Source organism: Schistocerca gregaria, chromosome 6 (genome assembly GCF_023897955.1).
Source record: "Schistocerca gregaria isolate iqSchGreg1 chromosome 6, iqSchGreg1.2, whole genome shotgun sequence".
Classification (NCBI taxonomy): Eukaryota; Metazoa; Arthropoda; class Insecta; order Orthoptera; family Acrididae; genus Schistocerca; species Schistocerca gregaria.
In genome coordinates, this window is record NC_064925.1 from 303815979 (window position 1) to 303833760 (window position 17782).

The 17782-nt window shown below is 45.6% G+C and overlaps 1 protein-coding gene across 2 annotated transcripts in view; it reads left to right on the plus strand.

Annotated features, from left to right (window-relative positions):
- The window catches only part of LOC126278434 (kinesin-like protein CG14535), a 1017611-nt gene that overhangs the window by 918703 nt on the left and 81126 nt on the right, over window positions 1-17782 (plus strand). For both annotated transcript variants that reach the window (XM_049978552.1, XM_049978551.1), the window contains 2 exons: window positions 6142-6235; window positions 10023-10214. In XM_049978552.1, the coding sequence (XP_049834509.1) occupies window positions 6142-6235; window positions 10023-10214 (286 nt within the window). The remainder of the gene's footprint in view (window positions 1-6141; window positions 6236-10022; window positions 10215-17782) is intronic.

A 17782-nucleotide genomic window follows, 5' to 3' on the forward strand; every position in this document is an offset into this window, starting at 1 on the left:
TATCTGGTGAGCTCAATAATCACACTGTGCGATACTTAAAAGTATGTATGACCCACCTGTCACTCATGCAACTGCTACAGGGACTCAGCCTTTAGTTTCGCTAAACAGCTTCCCTTTTTGCTTCTCCCCAGCGAAGGGCCGTCTGGGAACGGCTCTTCACTTCTGCTCTGTACGGGACGTTGCGTTCTCAGTCATCATCTCCGTCTTCTGGAATTCCATTTGCTCGTCCCTTGAAACAGACTCGTAATACTGGTTGAGCAAAAAGTCTTTCACTGATTCTAACAAACCTGTCTATAAGGAAGTATTCTTGATACAGTTATGCTGTTTGCTGACGTTGGTACCTGAACTCTTAAGATTTTTCTTGTCGATGCATCATTTGTTGCTCTTAGAACATTTATGCCATACTCAGTTTCTTCCGTCACCGCCTCTACGTTGGAACGTCTCTACGATCCATCTGGCAAGAAAGATTTCATCCAAGAAATGGCGAACAAGTACCCCCAGTGTGTGGGAGCACCATTTTGTTGAAACACTGCCATGCTCCAAATGCGCGTAACTGGGGTGCACCGCGAAGTATAAACTTCATATGTTAAGCTACCATTTCCAAAAAAGGTACACAGACATGTGGAAGTGTGTCTATAAATAACTTTGAATTAGAGTAATTTTTAGCTACAAACCACATAGCTGTATCCAGCATAGTTCCGTAGAAACAAGTATTTGTAATCAGTTAAAGACTTCATGCTCTCTCTGTAGATCGGTATATCCCACACAGAAGAGGCACGGAGATGCTGGGAGGATTAAAACGGGAATCTTTGGAAGAAAAGCGTCGTTATCCTCGCAGAACGCTCTTGGATGAGTTAAGAGAGGAGGAGGAAATTCAGGAACAGCTGAATGCTTGGAAAGAAACTGTGACACAATATAGAATGATATATAATATAAACAAATGTGAGATCCTGCTTACAGCTGGAACAAAAGATAGACCAATGAGCGGAATAAGGATTGGATGTGAATTACTGAGAAGATGGAAAATATCAAGTACCTTAAGAGTGCGATAGAGGAAAATCAAAGAAATGAGAAAGAGATCAGTGACAATGGCAAACAGGCAGAAACATTCCTGCGAAGTGCTAGGAGCCTAGTTTTAAAAAAAATACGTCCCACAAAAAAGCAAAGAAATGTAATAGGGTGGGGGAAGTGTTCAGAAAACCAGTCACATATTTTTCCAGCCCGATGACTTTGCCGTTGCCGTTCTATTACATAGAAGTTACTACATCCCAATACTATGCATTTGAAACACAGATACTGAATAAAAGAAATGTAAGCAGATTACAGGCTTGTGAAATGAAGATCCTCAGAAGTACGATAGAAACATAGAGGCTAAGATTATATGGGCACTTAAAGAGAATGGAAAACAAGACGATTCCCAAGAAGATACATGAATAGAGATGCAAAGGAAACAATTAAGAAGGAGACCAAGAGATAGATGGCTGAAAGGTGTGGACGAGTGTGTTGAAAAAAGAGGCGAGTACTGGACCAGCTGAACAAAGAAAGATAGTATTCATTCATTTTACGGTCCAGGACTTAGAAACACAAACTAATTAATATGTGACATTACGGATAAAATAATAGTACAGTAATAGAAGATACTGAAAACAATAATACAGCAAGACGGATGGACCAGAAGCTCCAGAAGTCCTCGGTTTTGATGGCCTTATCACTTGCTCCATAAAGATCTTCTGTGGTGATTTCATGTGACTAGGGCCTTCCGTCAGGTAGACCTTTCGCCAGGTGCAACTCTTTCGATTTGTCGCCACTTCGGCGACTTGCGTGTCGATGGGGGTGAAATGATGATGATTAGGACAACACAACACCCAGTCCCTTAGCGGAGAAAATCTCCGACCCAGTCGGGAATCGAACTGGGCCCTTAGAATTGACAGTCTGTCGCGCTGCCCTTTTTTTTTTTTTAGTGTGCGCTGATATGGAACTTCCTGGCAGATTAAAACGGTGTCCAGACTTTAAATGTGACAGTTTCGGTGAGATATGGCCCACATTGACTGGGGGCAGCATTGAATTGGGCGCTAGTACATCGGCCAACGCACCCGCGATATTGCGAAACTGACCGCGCCACTGTCGGAAAATCGTACTGACGAATAACGCCCGTGCCGTTTTATAGACGTTCACTAGACCAAGTCCAACCCTCTCCAGGTGGTAGCGTAAGCGTTGTGTATTGGATCTTAAACAGGTGTCCCACACTCACGTAGTTTCCGAAAGTTGCTTGTATCCGTGATGCCATTGTGCGCGTTAAACGCAGGACATGCGCTACGTGAGTGAGTCTCGGTGCTAGGTATACGTTAACATAGGTCACCCTCTGAATCATATCCAACTCTCTTAATTTCTGTAATAGCACCAGTGTCCGCATCAGCTTCAATATGCGTCGGTAGTTATCCGCTGCTGTCCGCTGCCCCCCTGGCAATTGCATCTATCAGCTGTGATCAAAGTCTCTGCATCCAGTGGTGGTCCTCTATCCGGCATTTCCGAGATGACATCATGTAGTGTCTCGTGGTTCACTTGTACAGGTCCATATAACTTGCGGAAATAGTCAGTAAACACATGAGCAATATCACTCTGGTTCACAACTTGCTGGCCAGTTTCAGAGATTAGTTCTCTGATCAATGTCGTGCGTCGTCGTTGGCGTTCACGTACTACGTGGTGCATAGAGGGGGTTTCGGCAGTAACTGTGTCCGCCAATCTCGGCCGGACCATTATACCTTCCATTCTTTGTCTCGTCAGCTGTAATAACTTGGCTTTTATCCTACGCATGGCCGTGAGCCTTTCCGGCGATGGTTGTTGGGTCATTACCTCCATCAGGGCTGTAAAATAAAAATCAGCCGTCGTGCGGTTCCACTGCGATTTGTCCTGTCCGTATCGTATCAACGTTCTCCGTAACGTTTGTTTTGCGCATTTGATCCACCACTGGAGAACCGAAGTGTATGCTCGTTGGCGGTGAACGCAGGTCTCCCAGGCCGCCTCTGTCGACCGGCGACATGCAGTGTCACGTAAAAGTGCACAATTCATTTTCCAGGGACCCTTACTCCGCCATATCTTCTGACGCGTTAGTGAAATCGTACAGACGTACGCCATATGATCCGTAAAAGCCGCCGGCCAGATCTCTGCATCCAATATCGCCGTCCGTAGAGCTCGTGTCACATACCCTCTATCAAGTCTACTCGCCGAGTGTCCCGTTACAAACGTGTAACCCGGTCTGTCGCCATGCTGCAGTTCCCAGGTATCCAGAAGCGCCATTTCGGTAGTCAACGCACGCAGTACCATGCATGGTACATAATGAGGTACTTGGTCCTTTTTGTCGACGACACAATTAAAGTCGCCGCCCACTAGATAGTTATCATAGTGTCCAGTGAACAACGGTGCTATCTCTTCGGTGAAAAAGGTCGCCCTTTCTCTTCGTTTTGTGGAGCCGGATGGCGCGTATAAATTGATGAAACGAACGACGTCGACAGTAATCGCTATGCCACGTGCCGAAGGGAGAGACATGACGTCCTCCAGTCCTATTCCTTCCCTGGTGAGAATCGCCACACCGCGTCCATTTTCATCGTTCACTGAATAATGTTCCTCGTAGCCGTTTAACTCTGGCGGCGATGTGAAACGCACTTCTTGTAGGAGTACAATATCCACGTCCGCAGCGCGCAACGTATCTTTCAGCATTTGAATTTTAAGTGGTGTCCGAATGCCATTAATGTTCATCGTGGCAATGCGTTACGCCTGGCGTGTGTTCATCAGTTGTAGGGCGGTGTCATTAAGCGGCTATCTGCACTCCCGGCGCTCCTCAACACACTAAGGTGTTCAACATTTCCCGACCCCTCCCGGCCTCTGGCTAGGACTATCCTCAATCGTCGCGTTCGTATCTTCATTCTGTTCCTGTTGGTCCATTTCTTGCGCCCAGACCCCCCAGCATATTTCCGGAACTGGTCGAAGGATGGGAGGCAACGTCGTCACCGCTCTGATGTTGGGCAGTTGTCATCTCCACTTCTGCCTTCCGGCCACCAGAAGGAGAATTCAAGTTATCGTCGCTGTGTAATTCCTGCACCGTCATCTTGGTATCTGTTGAATCCACTGGTCTCAGATCGATACTGTCGTTGTCGTCCACTGTCCCCTCGGGACTATGGCTATCGCCAGCAGAAGTCAGTCGACGCTTCTTTCTTCTCTTCGGCGAACGCTGTTTCCGTTGCCTTGCTTCCGCATCGGCTGTTTGGGTTGCGTATCCTCCGTCTTTGTCCTTGCCTATAACGCTGTCGGTGGCAGCACTGGCAGCCACCACGGATGAGCCTGGAGCGGCCGTCAGCTGCATCTCTTGTGTGGTGTCCTGTGTCTGCTGAGGTGGAACCGGTGGTCGGAGTTCCAGTCCGTTGGTGTCCATGTTCTCTGTAGGGGGCAGCTGCTGGTGTCCGTTGGAAATCTCCTTCACGTCGCCTCTCAAGGCTTCCACAAAGTTCAACGGTAAGACAGTTATTTGTTGTGGTGCCTGAGCGTCATCCCGTGGGGTTTGTACTAAACGTCGCTGGAGGCATTCCGAGCGGACGTGACCATCTTTCTCGCACCCCGAGCAAGTGCGAGGTTGCCCATCATAGATTATAATCGCTCGACAACCTCCTATGGACAAAGAAGAGGGGACGTGCTTTCGCAGTTCTATCCGTATTTGTCTCACACCATTTAAAAGGGGGTACGTGGTAAAAATCTGCACAGACCTGGCAGTGAACAAAAGTCCGGTGAGTCGTTGGTCGAGGCGTCTGTTATTATCGCAAAAAGATCAAGCAGACCTGTCCTATCTCCGGCATGCCGGCCGGTCGCGCACGGCTGTGACTCCTGCAATGTAAGAACGCGCAGATTTTGTCATTCGGGGTGATTGACGGATCACAACCAAACATCTCACTGCTCAAGTGGAGTCTCTGTTGGTAGAGCGGACACACTGGTCCACCAGATGAGTTACCCAAAGGTGTGCAGCCCGGATCTCACACCTTTCGACTTGCATTTGTTTGGTCCAATGAAGGTGGCACTCCACAAGAATCAGTACTTGGATTATGGGGAAGTTAATGATGCAGCAAGACGTTGGCTGCGACGCCGACCAGTAGAGCGGTACAATGCGGGCATGCAGGCCCTCCCAGTAGAGTCGCGTAAGGACGTCGCATTGAACGAAGATTATGTTGAAAATTAGATTTTGTAACCAAAAGATTGGGAAATAATGTGGTGTATTGGAATCCTGGATAAAACCCAACTGCTTTCACAAAAAAGTGTTGCATTACTCATTGGACTCCCCTCAAAAATAGGTAGACCTGTTTTCGACTTTCCAAATTTTTTCTTTTAGTAAATGTACCAAAATTGTGTTTGAAGATATGTATACATACTGTGAACGAGTTTCTGGCGTGGAGTTTAGTCATTTTATCAGAAGCTTTTGCAGCTTAGACATTTACATATATGAAGATGGTATCTGTTCTTTCAGACATGACCGAAAGAACAGATACCATATATATATATATATATATATATATATATATATATATATATATATATATATATATATATATATATATATATGTGTGTGTGTGTGTGTGTGTGTGTGTGTGTGTGTGTGTGTGTAAGGCTCACCGGCCATTTGACCATCTTCTTCTTCTGTGCGGTTGCACAAAGAGTGCTAGAAGTCTTATGAGAATCGGCAAAAAGCCACGAGTAATGAGTGTAATGGGCAGGGGTACTATGAATATAGTGCGGAGCAATAAGTTGGTAATGTGGGTCTCACGGGAGGCGTGCCAGAGATAAGTCCCTGCAGTCGCATTATCCTGTGTCCTCGGTGGTTGAGATGGCTAGAGTGTCTGCCATGTAAGCAGGAGATCCCGGGTTCGAGTCCCGGTCGGGGCACACATTTTCAACAGTCCCCGTTATATCAACGCCTGTATGCCTTTATTGTAAGTTAGACAGTTACTTAGCGACTTTCGCCAGATTGCTTCCTCAAAATTTTATGCGATATATAAATCCTAATGTCTACAAGAGAGCTTTTTCACTTAGCGTACCAATTTTTGTGGGACAGTATCTGTCGATATATCGCCTGTGATTGAGCGCTCGTCTGTGTTGCAGAGCGAGGTGTGCTCCTGCGCCCTGACGGACGTGCTGCACGCTGTCATCAGCGGCTCGGATGGCTGCGTCTTCTGCTTCGGGCATTCCGGACTCGGTGAGTATTACAAGCTCCTTACGGTACCAGTGACCCCATGCGCATACTTGACGAAACCACTCTTGGCTCTTCAGCCCCTATAAACACATATTTATTGTATTATTGTGAGGTTTTCTGGCGAAGCCTTGAATTGACTAGGCATAATACTTTATTAGTTTTCCAGGCCGCTATCTTCAGCTAACAGCCACTGCTGACTATCTCCTAAGGGATATCAGCGCCAGTTTTCATTTTATTCCATTCCTCTACCCCAAGTCCACATCACCACATTGAATTTGGAGGGTCTCGCCTTGTAGGGTCCTCTAGAAAGAATGACTTATCGTCACCGAAAATTGCCATCAAGATCTTGTGGCATCCAATCCAAAAGTAGGCAACATAAATGAAAAGTGCGATCAATGTTTCGCATGTTTATTGCTTCCGTTTTCTCAGAGTTGATGAGGAGATACAACAGTTCACAAAGGAAGGTGCTGTTGTTGCGGTGCGTCTTTTGATAAAAGAGATGCTGTTTTATCTTTTGTTAAGCATAATAATCCGCCCTCAGCAAAACACGTTAGGAAAACATGTAAGATGTTGGGCCTACACTATATTCTGTACCACACACACACATATATATATATATATATATACGACGGTAATCGCAAAAGTAAGGTCTCCTATTTTTTTATAAATACATAGACCTGTTTATTTCTACAATGGTTTACATCAGTGTAGAGCGTGAACATTTAACTGTTTTTCGACATAATCACCATTTCTGTCGATGCATTTTTGTAGACGCTGCGGCAGTTTTTGTATGCCCATATCATATCAGCTCGCCGCCATGCTTTTCAGAAAGTTATGAACCTCTTCGTTCACCTCGTCGTCGGGGCTGAATCGCTGGGACCGCAATTAACGCTGACAGGCACTGTGAGACTCTGAAAAAATTCAAACGGGCAATTCAGAACCGGAGAAGAGAAATGTTGAGCAAGGCCGCACACATTCTCCATGACAATGCTCGCCCACACATTGCTTGGCAAACCGTTGCTCTCCTGCAACAGTTTCAGTGGAACATAATCACACACACACCCTATAGTCCTAACTTGGGGCTCAGTGACTATCACCTGTTCCCTACGTTTAAAGAACATTTGGCCGGAAAGCGACTCAGCTCCGACGACGAAGTGAAAGAAGAGGTTCATAACTTTCTGAACTGCATGGCGGCGAGCTGGTATTACATCGGCATACAAAAACTGCCACAGCATCTACAAAAATGCATCCACAGAATTGGTGATTATGTCGAAAAATAGCTAAATGTTCAAGCTGTAAACTGATGTAAACCATTGTAGAAATAAATAGGTTACTTTTGGGATTACCCTCGTATATAAACACATAATATACGACTGTACAGTGTTATAAATGAATGTAACATAATACATTGTCGCTTTTTGATTAGGAAATACATCAGTAATTTAATTGAGTATAACAAAAGAGCCAACGTGGATTCCATAGCAGGTATCCTACATCTGCTAACTGGGATGCCTTCGGCACAACTATAAAATACTCTTGACGGAGGCAGGTAAGTCCATCGTGAAAGAGATCGTTGAGGCTTAGTGCAATGGAAACCTCACTGCACGAGAAGTTCTGTGAAGCCAGATAATGGCCCGGGAAGCGCAACTGTTGATTACGTAAGAAGACTGCATCAGCGAATTTAATTATATTCACACTGGGAATGCGCCTCGCAGCCAGCTCGACAGCACTACTTTTTGTCCCAGGAGCCGCCCTGGTGTTGCACGAAGTCCAAATCGCTGTCGCGCACAGAGTCCGTTCAGTCTTAACGATGATGGGCGCTCGAGACAAATTTCGCGACGTATTGCTGCACACATTTATTAGGACATGTTTGTTGGTGGGCCCTGATTTATTCTCAGCACTGAGAACTATTATAACTAGTCTAAATGGAGAGTCGGCAGCCTCGCATTGGCCGCCAAGACTTTTCAGTATTCGTACTGTTCGTGGAAAGGAGGATTATCGGTATGCCTGTGTGTGGGCTCTAATCTCTCTTATTTTATCCTCATGGTCTCTTCACGAGATATACGTTTGAGGGAGCAATATACCGCTTGACTTCTCGGTGAAGGTATGTTCTCGAAACTTCAACAAAAGCCCGTACCGAGCTACTGAGCGTCTCTCCTGCAGAGTCTTCCACTGGAGTTTATCTGTCATCTCCGTAACGCTTTTGCGATTATTAAATGATCCTGTAACGAATCTCTCCGTTGGATCTTCTCTATCTCTCCTATCAACCCTATCTTGTACGGATCCCACACTGCTGAGCAGTATTCAAGCAGTGAGCGAACAAGCATGCTGTAACCTACTTCCTTTGTTTTTGGATTGTATTTCCTTAGGATTCTTCCAATGAATCTCAGTCTGGCATCTGCTTTACCGACGATCAACTTTATATGATCATTCCATTTTAAATCACTCCTAATGCCTACTCCCAGATAATTTATGGAATTAACTGCTTCCAGTTGCTGACCTGCTATATTGTAGCTAAATGATAAGGGATCTTTCTTTCTATGTATTCGCAGCACATTACACTTCTCTACATTGATATTCAATTGCCATTCCCTGCACCACGCGTCAATTCCAACGATAGATCATATCCACAATTAACTGAGTATAGAAACAAGTGACAGTATCGTAATTACAAGTTGTTAGAATAACAATGAAATGTGATAACGCTATTGTGATAATTTTGTTTAACACAGTGTATAACACAACTATACAGATGTCTGTACTGCTTTCCATTTTCCCTTCTATGAACACAGTCATGGAATAAAGAAATTCTAATCCTTTTTTTCGCCTTCTGGCCATTCACACACGCACTACGCCACTATCGCAGTTTATCGATCGTTACTATGCCATTATGAATTAAGAGAAACCAACGACATTAGCTGCATTCAGGATTTGAAATAAATCCAAAAACGATAGCTGAAAATTTGTCCCGGACCGGGTCTCGAACCTGGATTCCCCGCTTAACGCGAGCGGTCGTCTTTATAGCCTTGGCTACTATTTCGGACATTAAGCATAAATAATTTATTGCGACCTGGACTGCTCTCTTTAAATTTTTGTGGTTGGTTGTGTTATGCCAGCACTATAACATAACAAATATTCCGTGATGACCAAATTTATTTGACCTGTCACTCAAAACAAAACTTAAGCTCGACTACACAACACTTCGCTGGCTGTAGCGCCAAGGAGAAATCAGAGTCACTAGTAGAGAATACAAGTCCAAACCAGTGCCAACCAGTCGATACCGACGCGTCGCAAGTTTCCAGCCGGGGAGGCCACAGTACGGTTCGTTCGTCGTGAATCCAGTAGCCGGGTAGTAACACGGTTATCGGCGAAGATTAAATTGGTTAAACGGGCTCAGGGAGCTCTCTTAGATCCGCAGATCCGGCCAATCATAGTATTGGTAGATGGCGCCCTTATCCGGTTGCTCAGTCTGGTGGCAAGGGCAGCGCCGCCAGGGTAATCCGTATAGTGGTGTGTACGCTGCCGCTAACCCCGCGACGACGCGTTCACTGGCGCCAGTTGTTGACATCGTGTGCGGCGCCAGCGGTACTCGCTGTGTACCGCGCGTGTTGTAGCACGCCGCGCCGAGTTGACGGCTGCTGTGCGGCGGCCGATACGACAGTTCCAAAGAGTTTATTGTTACGCCTTGTGATCGACTTCGCTTCGAAACCCAATTATGAAGTTATTGACCGTGTGTGTGTGTGTGTGTGTGTTTTGCAGACAAGCTAATTGGAAGTTGATTTCCCGACAGGCAAGTCGCGCACGATGGTGGGCAGCCCGGAGGACGCGCCCTCGCTGGGCGTCATCCCCTGCGCCATCTCGTGGCTGTTCCGCGCCATCGCCGAGCAGAAGCAGCGCAGCGGCGCCCGGTTCTCTGTACGCGTGTCGGCCCTGCAGCTGCACGACGACCGCGTCGCCGACCTGCTCGCCTCGCACGACACCTGTGAGTCTGCCGCCTGCTGCCTGCCCTACTGCTTACACTGGTCGCTGCTCTTCTCTCTCCTCCCTGCTGTCGCTGCTTTGCTATCGCTCCCACCAGTGCCTGACGTGTGCCCTGGGCAATCCGAGAACCGAATACTGACCACTTCCCCCATACAACCTATTTTCGAGAACTGACGCAGATTATTCCAATATTATGATTCGTCATTGTATTAGTATGGAGGAACCATTTAGCTGTATTTAAAGGTCTTGCATTTTGTGCATTACGATGCCACTCTCTCCAGTGGGAGATAAGGGTGGTTACACCCCACTAGCCTTTTATTTGTGATTTGATATTTGTTGTAGGTGCGGACGATAAATATCAAAGAGACAGTGATAACATCACAGTACACGACTGTTGTCCGTAAATTTTGCGGGTCGTGCTTGCTAATACACTAAAGAACAAAAGAACAAAAAAACAAGTACACTTGCCTAATGTCGTGTAGGGCTCCCGCGAGCACGCAGGAGAGCCGCACCATGACGTGGCATGAACTCGACTAATGTCTGAAGTAGTGCTGGAGGGAACTGACAACGTGACTCCTGCAGGGCTGTCCAAAGATCCGTAACAATATGAAGGGTATAGTACATTGCACGGCATCCTAGGTATGCTCAATAATGTTGATGTCTGGGGAGTTTGGTGGTCAGCGTAAGTGTTTAAACTCAGAAGAATGCTCCTGGATCCACTCTGTAGCAATTCTGGATGTGTTGGGTGTCGCATTATCCTGCTGGAATTGCCCAAGTCTGTCGGAATGCACAATGGACATTAATAGACGCAGGTGATCAGGAAGGATGCTTATGCACGTATCACCTGTCAGAGCCGTATCTAAACGTGTCAGTGGTCCCATATCACTCCAACTGCACACACCCCACACTAGTAAAGACCCTCCACGAGCTTGAACAGTCCCCTGCTGACATGCACGGTCTATGGATTCATGAGGTTCTCTCCATACTCGTAGGCGTCTATATTCTCGATAAGATTTGAAACGAGACTCGTCCGACCATGCAACATGTTTCCAGTCATCAACAGTCCAAAGTCGGTGTTGATGCGCCCAGGTGAGGCGTTCAGTTTCGTATCGTGCAGTCATCAAGAGTACACCAGTTGACCTTCGCCTCCGAAAGTGCGTATCAATGATGTTTCGTTGAATGGTTATAGTTAGCACGCTGACACTTGTTGATGACGCAGCATTCAAATCTGCAGTAATTTGAAGATGTATTACACTTCTGACACGCTGAACGATTCTCTTCAGTTGTCATCGGTCCCGTTCTTGTAGCATCTTTTTCCGGCCGCAACGATATCGGAGATTTGATGTTTTACCGCATTTTTGACTTTACACTAATGAAATTGTCGTACGGGTAAATCCCCACTTCATGGCTAGCTCGTAGATGCTGTGTCCCATCGTTCGTGCGTCGACTATAACTCCACGTTCAAACTCACTTACATCTTGATAACCTTCCATTATGGCAACAGTAACCTGCCTAATAACAGCACAAGACACTTGCTGTCTTATATAGGCGTAGCCGGCCACAACGCCGTATTCTGTCTGTTTACATACCTCTGTATTTGGATCCGCATGCCTATACCAGTTTCTTTGGCACTTCAGTGTAATTATACAATTGGTAATTTTCACCTAGATAACGTTTTCCATTGCAAGGGACCCTTATGCGCTTAGTTTGAACGGTCCTTCGCATATGAATACACAGTGGTGTCAGATAAGCAAGCCTAACCGTTCGTAGACTCTCCTAAACTGTGAAAATGAGCACTGTTAAGTTGACTATGAAAAGTAGACACTTCGGCAGTCGGCCTTTTTCTGCAGAACATCCACAGCAACGGCTCTGCCTCATTCGGACCTCATTTCTTGCGCAGTCTAGATGCGTTCCGTTGCTGGTACAGTGCATCTCCAGTCTACATGCCCCTATCGCTTAGGTGCCACGTGCAGATAGTTAAATGAGTGCTGCAGGAACCTGGTGGTCGTTGTAATGTTAGCAGATTATCGGAAAATCAATCCTCGGTCTAATTACTCGCTAGTTGCGACAATCTGCCCATCTAAAATTATGGTGGGCATTCATAGAGGAAATAGCCACCAGACCAATGACGCCTTCATGCAGCCACTAGGGTAAAGTACTATGTTCTACTGTCGTATGCGATCATTAGGCCGTTTCTCTTTCGCTCGCCAACAATTGTATGTACTATTTTATCTACACGACACAAAAGTTGAAGAGGTTCTACTCATATTTCTCGCTTTTGTTAAGTGTCCTTTAAAAATTCATGTGTACATTTTTTCTTGGCTAGCCGAGCAATGTATATCGGTTCTGTAATCTCTTATCTTACTTTTAGGTACCTTCACCACCGACTTTAGTGTACTGGCGTAATTGTGGTCTTCCCTTTTTCAAACTGTACCTGTTAAAAATAGTCTGCAGTTGATTATTATTTCAGAAGAGTTGTGCTACCCTCTTCTGTCCTTAATCTAGCGTTACTTCCAAACTACTTCCTTGTTATCGTGCAGACAGGCATGAAATACGCCTGTGGTATGAATGAATCTCATGCTTTAGGAACGGCAAGTACAGCAAGTGAGGTAGTGTGTGCTCGCTTCCAAACCACACAACTCGGAATGGGGTTTCAGCTTCTCACCTACACAACTTGACCAACCCCATAAATACAGTAAATACATTCTTATCATCTCTGTACACAACGTGTGGTTGTCGGTTATAGATGGGTGCATACCCCTATGGTGCATATCACCAAACTCTGTTGACCAACAGAGTAATGCACTGCCCCAAATGATCATGCAAATTAATTTAGAATAGGGATACTGTCACGCAACGGAAACATCTTATTTAAATGGATATTATTAGGGGCGGCCCAATTAAACGTGAAACCAGTGGGTACCACATCAATCAGATTTGTCGTTGGGAGGAGCGATCTTCAAGGAATGAATGGAAACAAAACTTTGGAAATCTGTGGTAAGGTCTTATGGGACCAAACTGCTGAGGTCATCGGCCCGTAAGCCTACACACTACTTAACCTAACTTAAATTAACTTACATTATGGACAACATACACACCCATGCCCGAGAAAGGACTCGAACCTCCGACGGAGGGAGCCGCACAGACTGTGACTAGGCTCGTGAGACCGCGCGGCTACCCCGCGCGGCGAATGAAGATAAATAGTCACTAAAACAACAGATTGATTACCTTTAAACTTGAAAATTACCCACTGATATATTAAAAAAAAACGTTGACAAAGGGACGAAGCATTGATCAAAGACAGTTACGTTAATAATTTGTGGATGCGATCAGTGACTGCGTAAGTTGTTAGTCAAATATTGAAAGCACACGGAAAGATAGGAGCGAACACCGTAAGATTGCCAAAGTGCGCATTGTAAGCAACAACCTGGATCCATGGCTTTAAAATCGGCAAAGTAACATCAAGTGTAAACGTGCGCGTAGAGCGCGACTATATAGGACGGAAGCAGTAGCGACTGGACTTTTAGATTCAGCCGTCTCGTACTTAATGCTCAAGTACAGATATCCTTGAAGTGGTAACAAGGCTTCCATCATCAGTTACCTCTCCTGTACTAGTAACAAGTCTTTACTCTACAAACGCTTGACCGTGCTTACTCTTCAAAAGACCAGACAGAAGTTCTCCTCCTCCTGACTACTCTGTACCCTTTTTCGTCAGACTAGAAAATCACTGGCCAGTGGAGGCAAAGATGCGAGTGCCATCCAGTAACACTCAAGTGAAGGTGTTAAACAATCTCCTACTCTTGTAGATTTTGTGGATTTTTTGATATACTGGGCCAGTAATGCTCTGGTTTGTGGCAGAAGATAGAATATCTCTCCCACTCTGTGGCACAGTTCTGAAAAGAAACCATCAAATGCTCTGCACGTAGACACAGCGGGAAAGCACGGGATCCGTAGACACAAGGCAAAAGCGCATGGTCTCCACAAAATACCAGTATGACCCATACAGAAAGCTGGATTCCGGAAATTTATATCAAACGTTATTTCAAGGCGTCATAAAGGAAATCCATATGCCTTCTGGGAAGCCACGGATGACTAGAGATCTCCTACCATAGTAAAAGCCTTCTACGAAAAATTCCTGGTTTATTTCGACAGAAAAAAGCCCTTTCCAGGTCCCGCCTGGAGAGTGAGCTGAACAGACGCGCATGCGGTTCTGGCTACCTGGAGACTCTGCCCACGGCTTAACATCTTTATGATGGCCAACTCTCCTTAAAAGGATTCTTATCTCGTGAAGTGAGCTTGCAAGTTTACAACTCTTGGAAACCTCCACCGTACTGCTGAGGAAAGCCAAGGAAACTAAACAGTGGAATGAAAACTGCTTCTGGCGACGCTAACCCAGCTCTGCTATTACAGAGCAGTGCAATTGAACGATTACTTAATCAAGGGAATTTACTTATCATCCTCTGAAATAAGTTAGAAGACAGTTTCAAAGAAAACTGTCTGCTTTACAAATGCAGTAAATCAAATTATCTATAAGTATGCTTAAAATTTGTAATACACTGCTGCCATTAATCGAAAAAAAGCAAAGCTCCAAGATGAGATGGAATAACAACTGAGTTACCGAAAAAGGAAAGAGGCAAACTTACGAAGCAAATATACAAATTTATGACCAACATTTGGAACGAACAAAGAGTGCGAGCTGAGTAGAAAGACGAAATATCGTACCAGTCCACACAGGGAGGTAAACAAGAATGTAGAAATTATAGAGACATTAATTAACACAGCCTGCAGAGTGTTCAGCGAGAATCTCCAGAAAAAATTGGAATCATTTTTGAAAGTGATAGTAGGTAAGAAACAAGTGGGGTTTACGATGAATACATTCTCCACTGATCACTTATTTGTACTAAAAAGCCATATCAAAACATTGGGAATAAAACAGAAAAATGACAACATCGCGTTTTGCTTTTAAGTAAGCCTATGACTGCATAAATGGAAGAGGAATATTCCATGGTTTTAGACATAAAAACATAAGCGTGACGAGGAGATGGAATATTACCACTGTTCTTCAACATAACTATACAGGAGAAACTGGTGCAGCAAGCGAAGCAGAACAGGGAATTAGCATAAGAATAAGAGTGAATGTACTTGCATTTCCAGACGAAGTAGTGCTAATCAATGATAATGTAGATGATCTGAAAAAACGGACAAGAAAGCTACAAGATGCCCGCCCGGTTGGCCGTGCGGTCTAACTCACGGCTTTCTGGGCGGGAAGGAGCGCCTGGTGCCCGGCACGAATCCGCCCGGCGAATTTGTGTCGAGGTCCGGTGAACCGGCCAGTCTGTGGATGGTTTTTAGGCGGTTTTCCATCTGCCTCGGCGAACGCGAGCTGGTTCCCCTTATTCCGCTTCAGTTACACTATGTCGGCGATTGCTGCGCAAACAAGTTCTCCACGTACGTGTACACTACCATTACTCTACCACGCAAACATAGGGCTTACACTCGTCTGGTGTGAGACGTTCCCTGGGGGGGTCCACCGGAGACCGAACCGCACAATAACCCCGGGGTTCGGTGTGGGGCGGTGGAGGGGTGAAGTGGACTACAATAGTCGTCGTGGGGTTGTGGACCACTGCGGCTGCGGCGGGGACGGAGCCTCTCCGTCGTTTCTAGGTCCCCGGTTAACATACAATACAGTACTATACAAGCTACAAGATGCGTTTGAAAAGTTCGGTAAATGGTCGTCGAAAACAAAGAAAACAAAATATCTTTACTGGCCTTCAAAGTAATCAGCATTATTTACAACATACTTCCGGTATCGGTTGTGAAGCTTTTGGAAACTGTCAGCAACCACTTGTTGTGAAAACGCTCGAAGCACAATAGTCACGCGTCGTCGGATACCCGCATCATTACAGGAGGTGAGGCCTGGCGTTACTAATGAGATGCGGAGGCGAACCGGCGGTCAGTGGCATCGTGCTCTCCACTTCCCCGCGTCCCTCGGCTAGAAATTCGTGATAGATCAAGTATTGCTGTGGATATGGGCGCTCAACATCGTCTTAATCTTCGATTTTAACTGCCAAATTTTTCAGGAGGCTGGGAAGACGATGAACAGCATGCCATTGAGCTTAGCTCGGCCTCCGCGTCGTATTTATAGGTGTATTAACACAATCGTCTATAATTTCGCTACTAATTGCTCCATAAACTTCGAAAGTAAGAATTAAAGTTGCAGAGAAGTCAAATGTGTGACCGCAGCGCTATACGCTGCCCGATATTTGTAACGCGTGGCCCTCGGCTACGCAATTTCTCAAGATTCTCGTGTTTGTCGAATGAAACATGAAAAAAAAATTGCCTTCAACTTGTGACATGTAAAGTGTGACTGCTCTAGAATTTTAATTTGTAACTGTCACTGTTTACCTGCCACTGTTTACCTGCCACTGTTTACCTGCACGCAAATGCCTGCACACGTCCAACTTCAAAATTCGCTATAAAAAACATTAGAGAATAGAAAATTTGCGATTGAATTGTAGGGTTAGGTTCTCAAAAAATTAAGGAAGTCATATAGTTATGGGAACTAACAAAAAACAGTGGAAAAACGGTCAGACGAACATAAGGGCAAGTGAAGAAACGGAGAAACGGATTTATCAGTTGGTACCGAACATGTCTCTCAGGCAGAAAACCATCACTGGTATTGGAAGCCCAGCTCACGCTCATCTTTAGATTTCGTCCTGCACACTCAAACGTTTCTACCTCTCTATTGGGATATCCTGGTCTCTCTAGTTATCTGAAAATTGTCAAAAACTAGTTTCCCGTTCACTTATAAAAACAGAGTTTTCCCATGCTTATTCTGAAGAAGTGGAGTTACTAGGTGAATTCGTTGCGGCCATTTTTTGTGGGCCAACGTCATTGGATATCAGCAACATACGATGGCCCACCAGTAGTCGCCCGAAAAAAAATTCACCCATGAATCCCACATCTTCAAAACAAACGTATGCATCCAGCGTTCCAGTAGCCAATCAGAGGGTAGAATCGCTCCGCTGGTGCCGCGACAGCTGAATAATGGCCACCACCAAACTGTCATGGCTCGTGGAAACGACATGTCTTGCGATCCATGGTCGCAAACACTAATCAATACTTTCCAATGATCACGGCTGCCTTCTGCGGTAGCGAGCGTGCTTTGGTTTGTCGTAACCCGACGTGGGTTGCCAAATACTTACTTTATAAGCCCATGCTGAGACCAGAGGTGAAGTGAGATTTTTGGTCATCCGTTTCTTATCACGCAAGCGGCTGTGTATCGAAGTGAAACAGCGAATGGGTCAAGCTGGAACAATGTGTGTGGAATCTTATGGGACCGAACTGCTAAGGTCATCAGCCCCTAAGCTTAAACACTACTTAAGCTAAATTATCCTAAGGACAAACACACACACCCACATGCTCGAGGGAGGACTCGAACCTCCGCCGGGACCAGCCGCACAGTCCATGACTGCAGCGTCTGAGACCGCTCGGCTGATCATGCACGGCGGGGTCAAGCTGAAATTTTTCAGATCTCTGTGATTGGAGACAATGGAGAATGACTGGGAT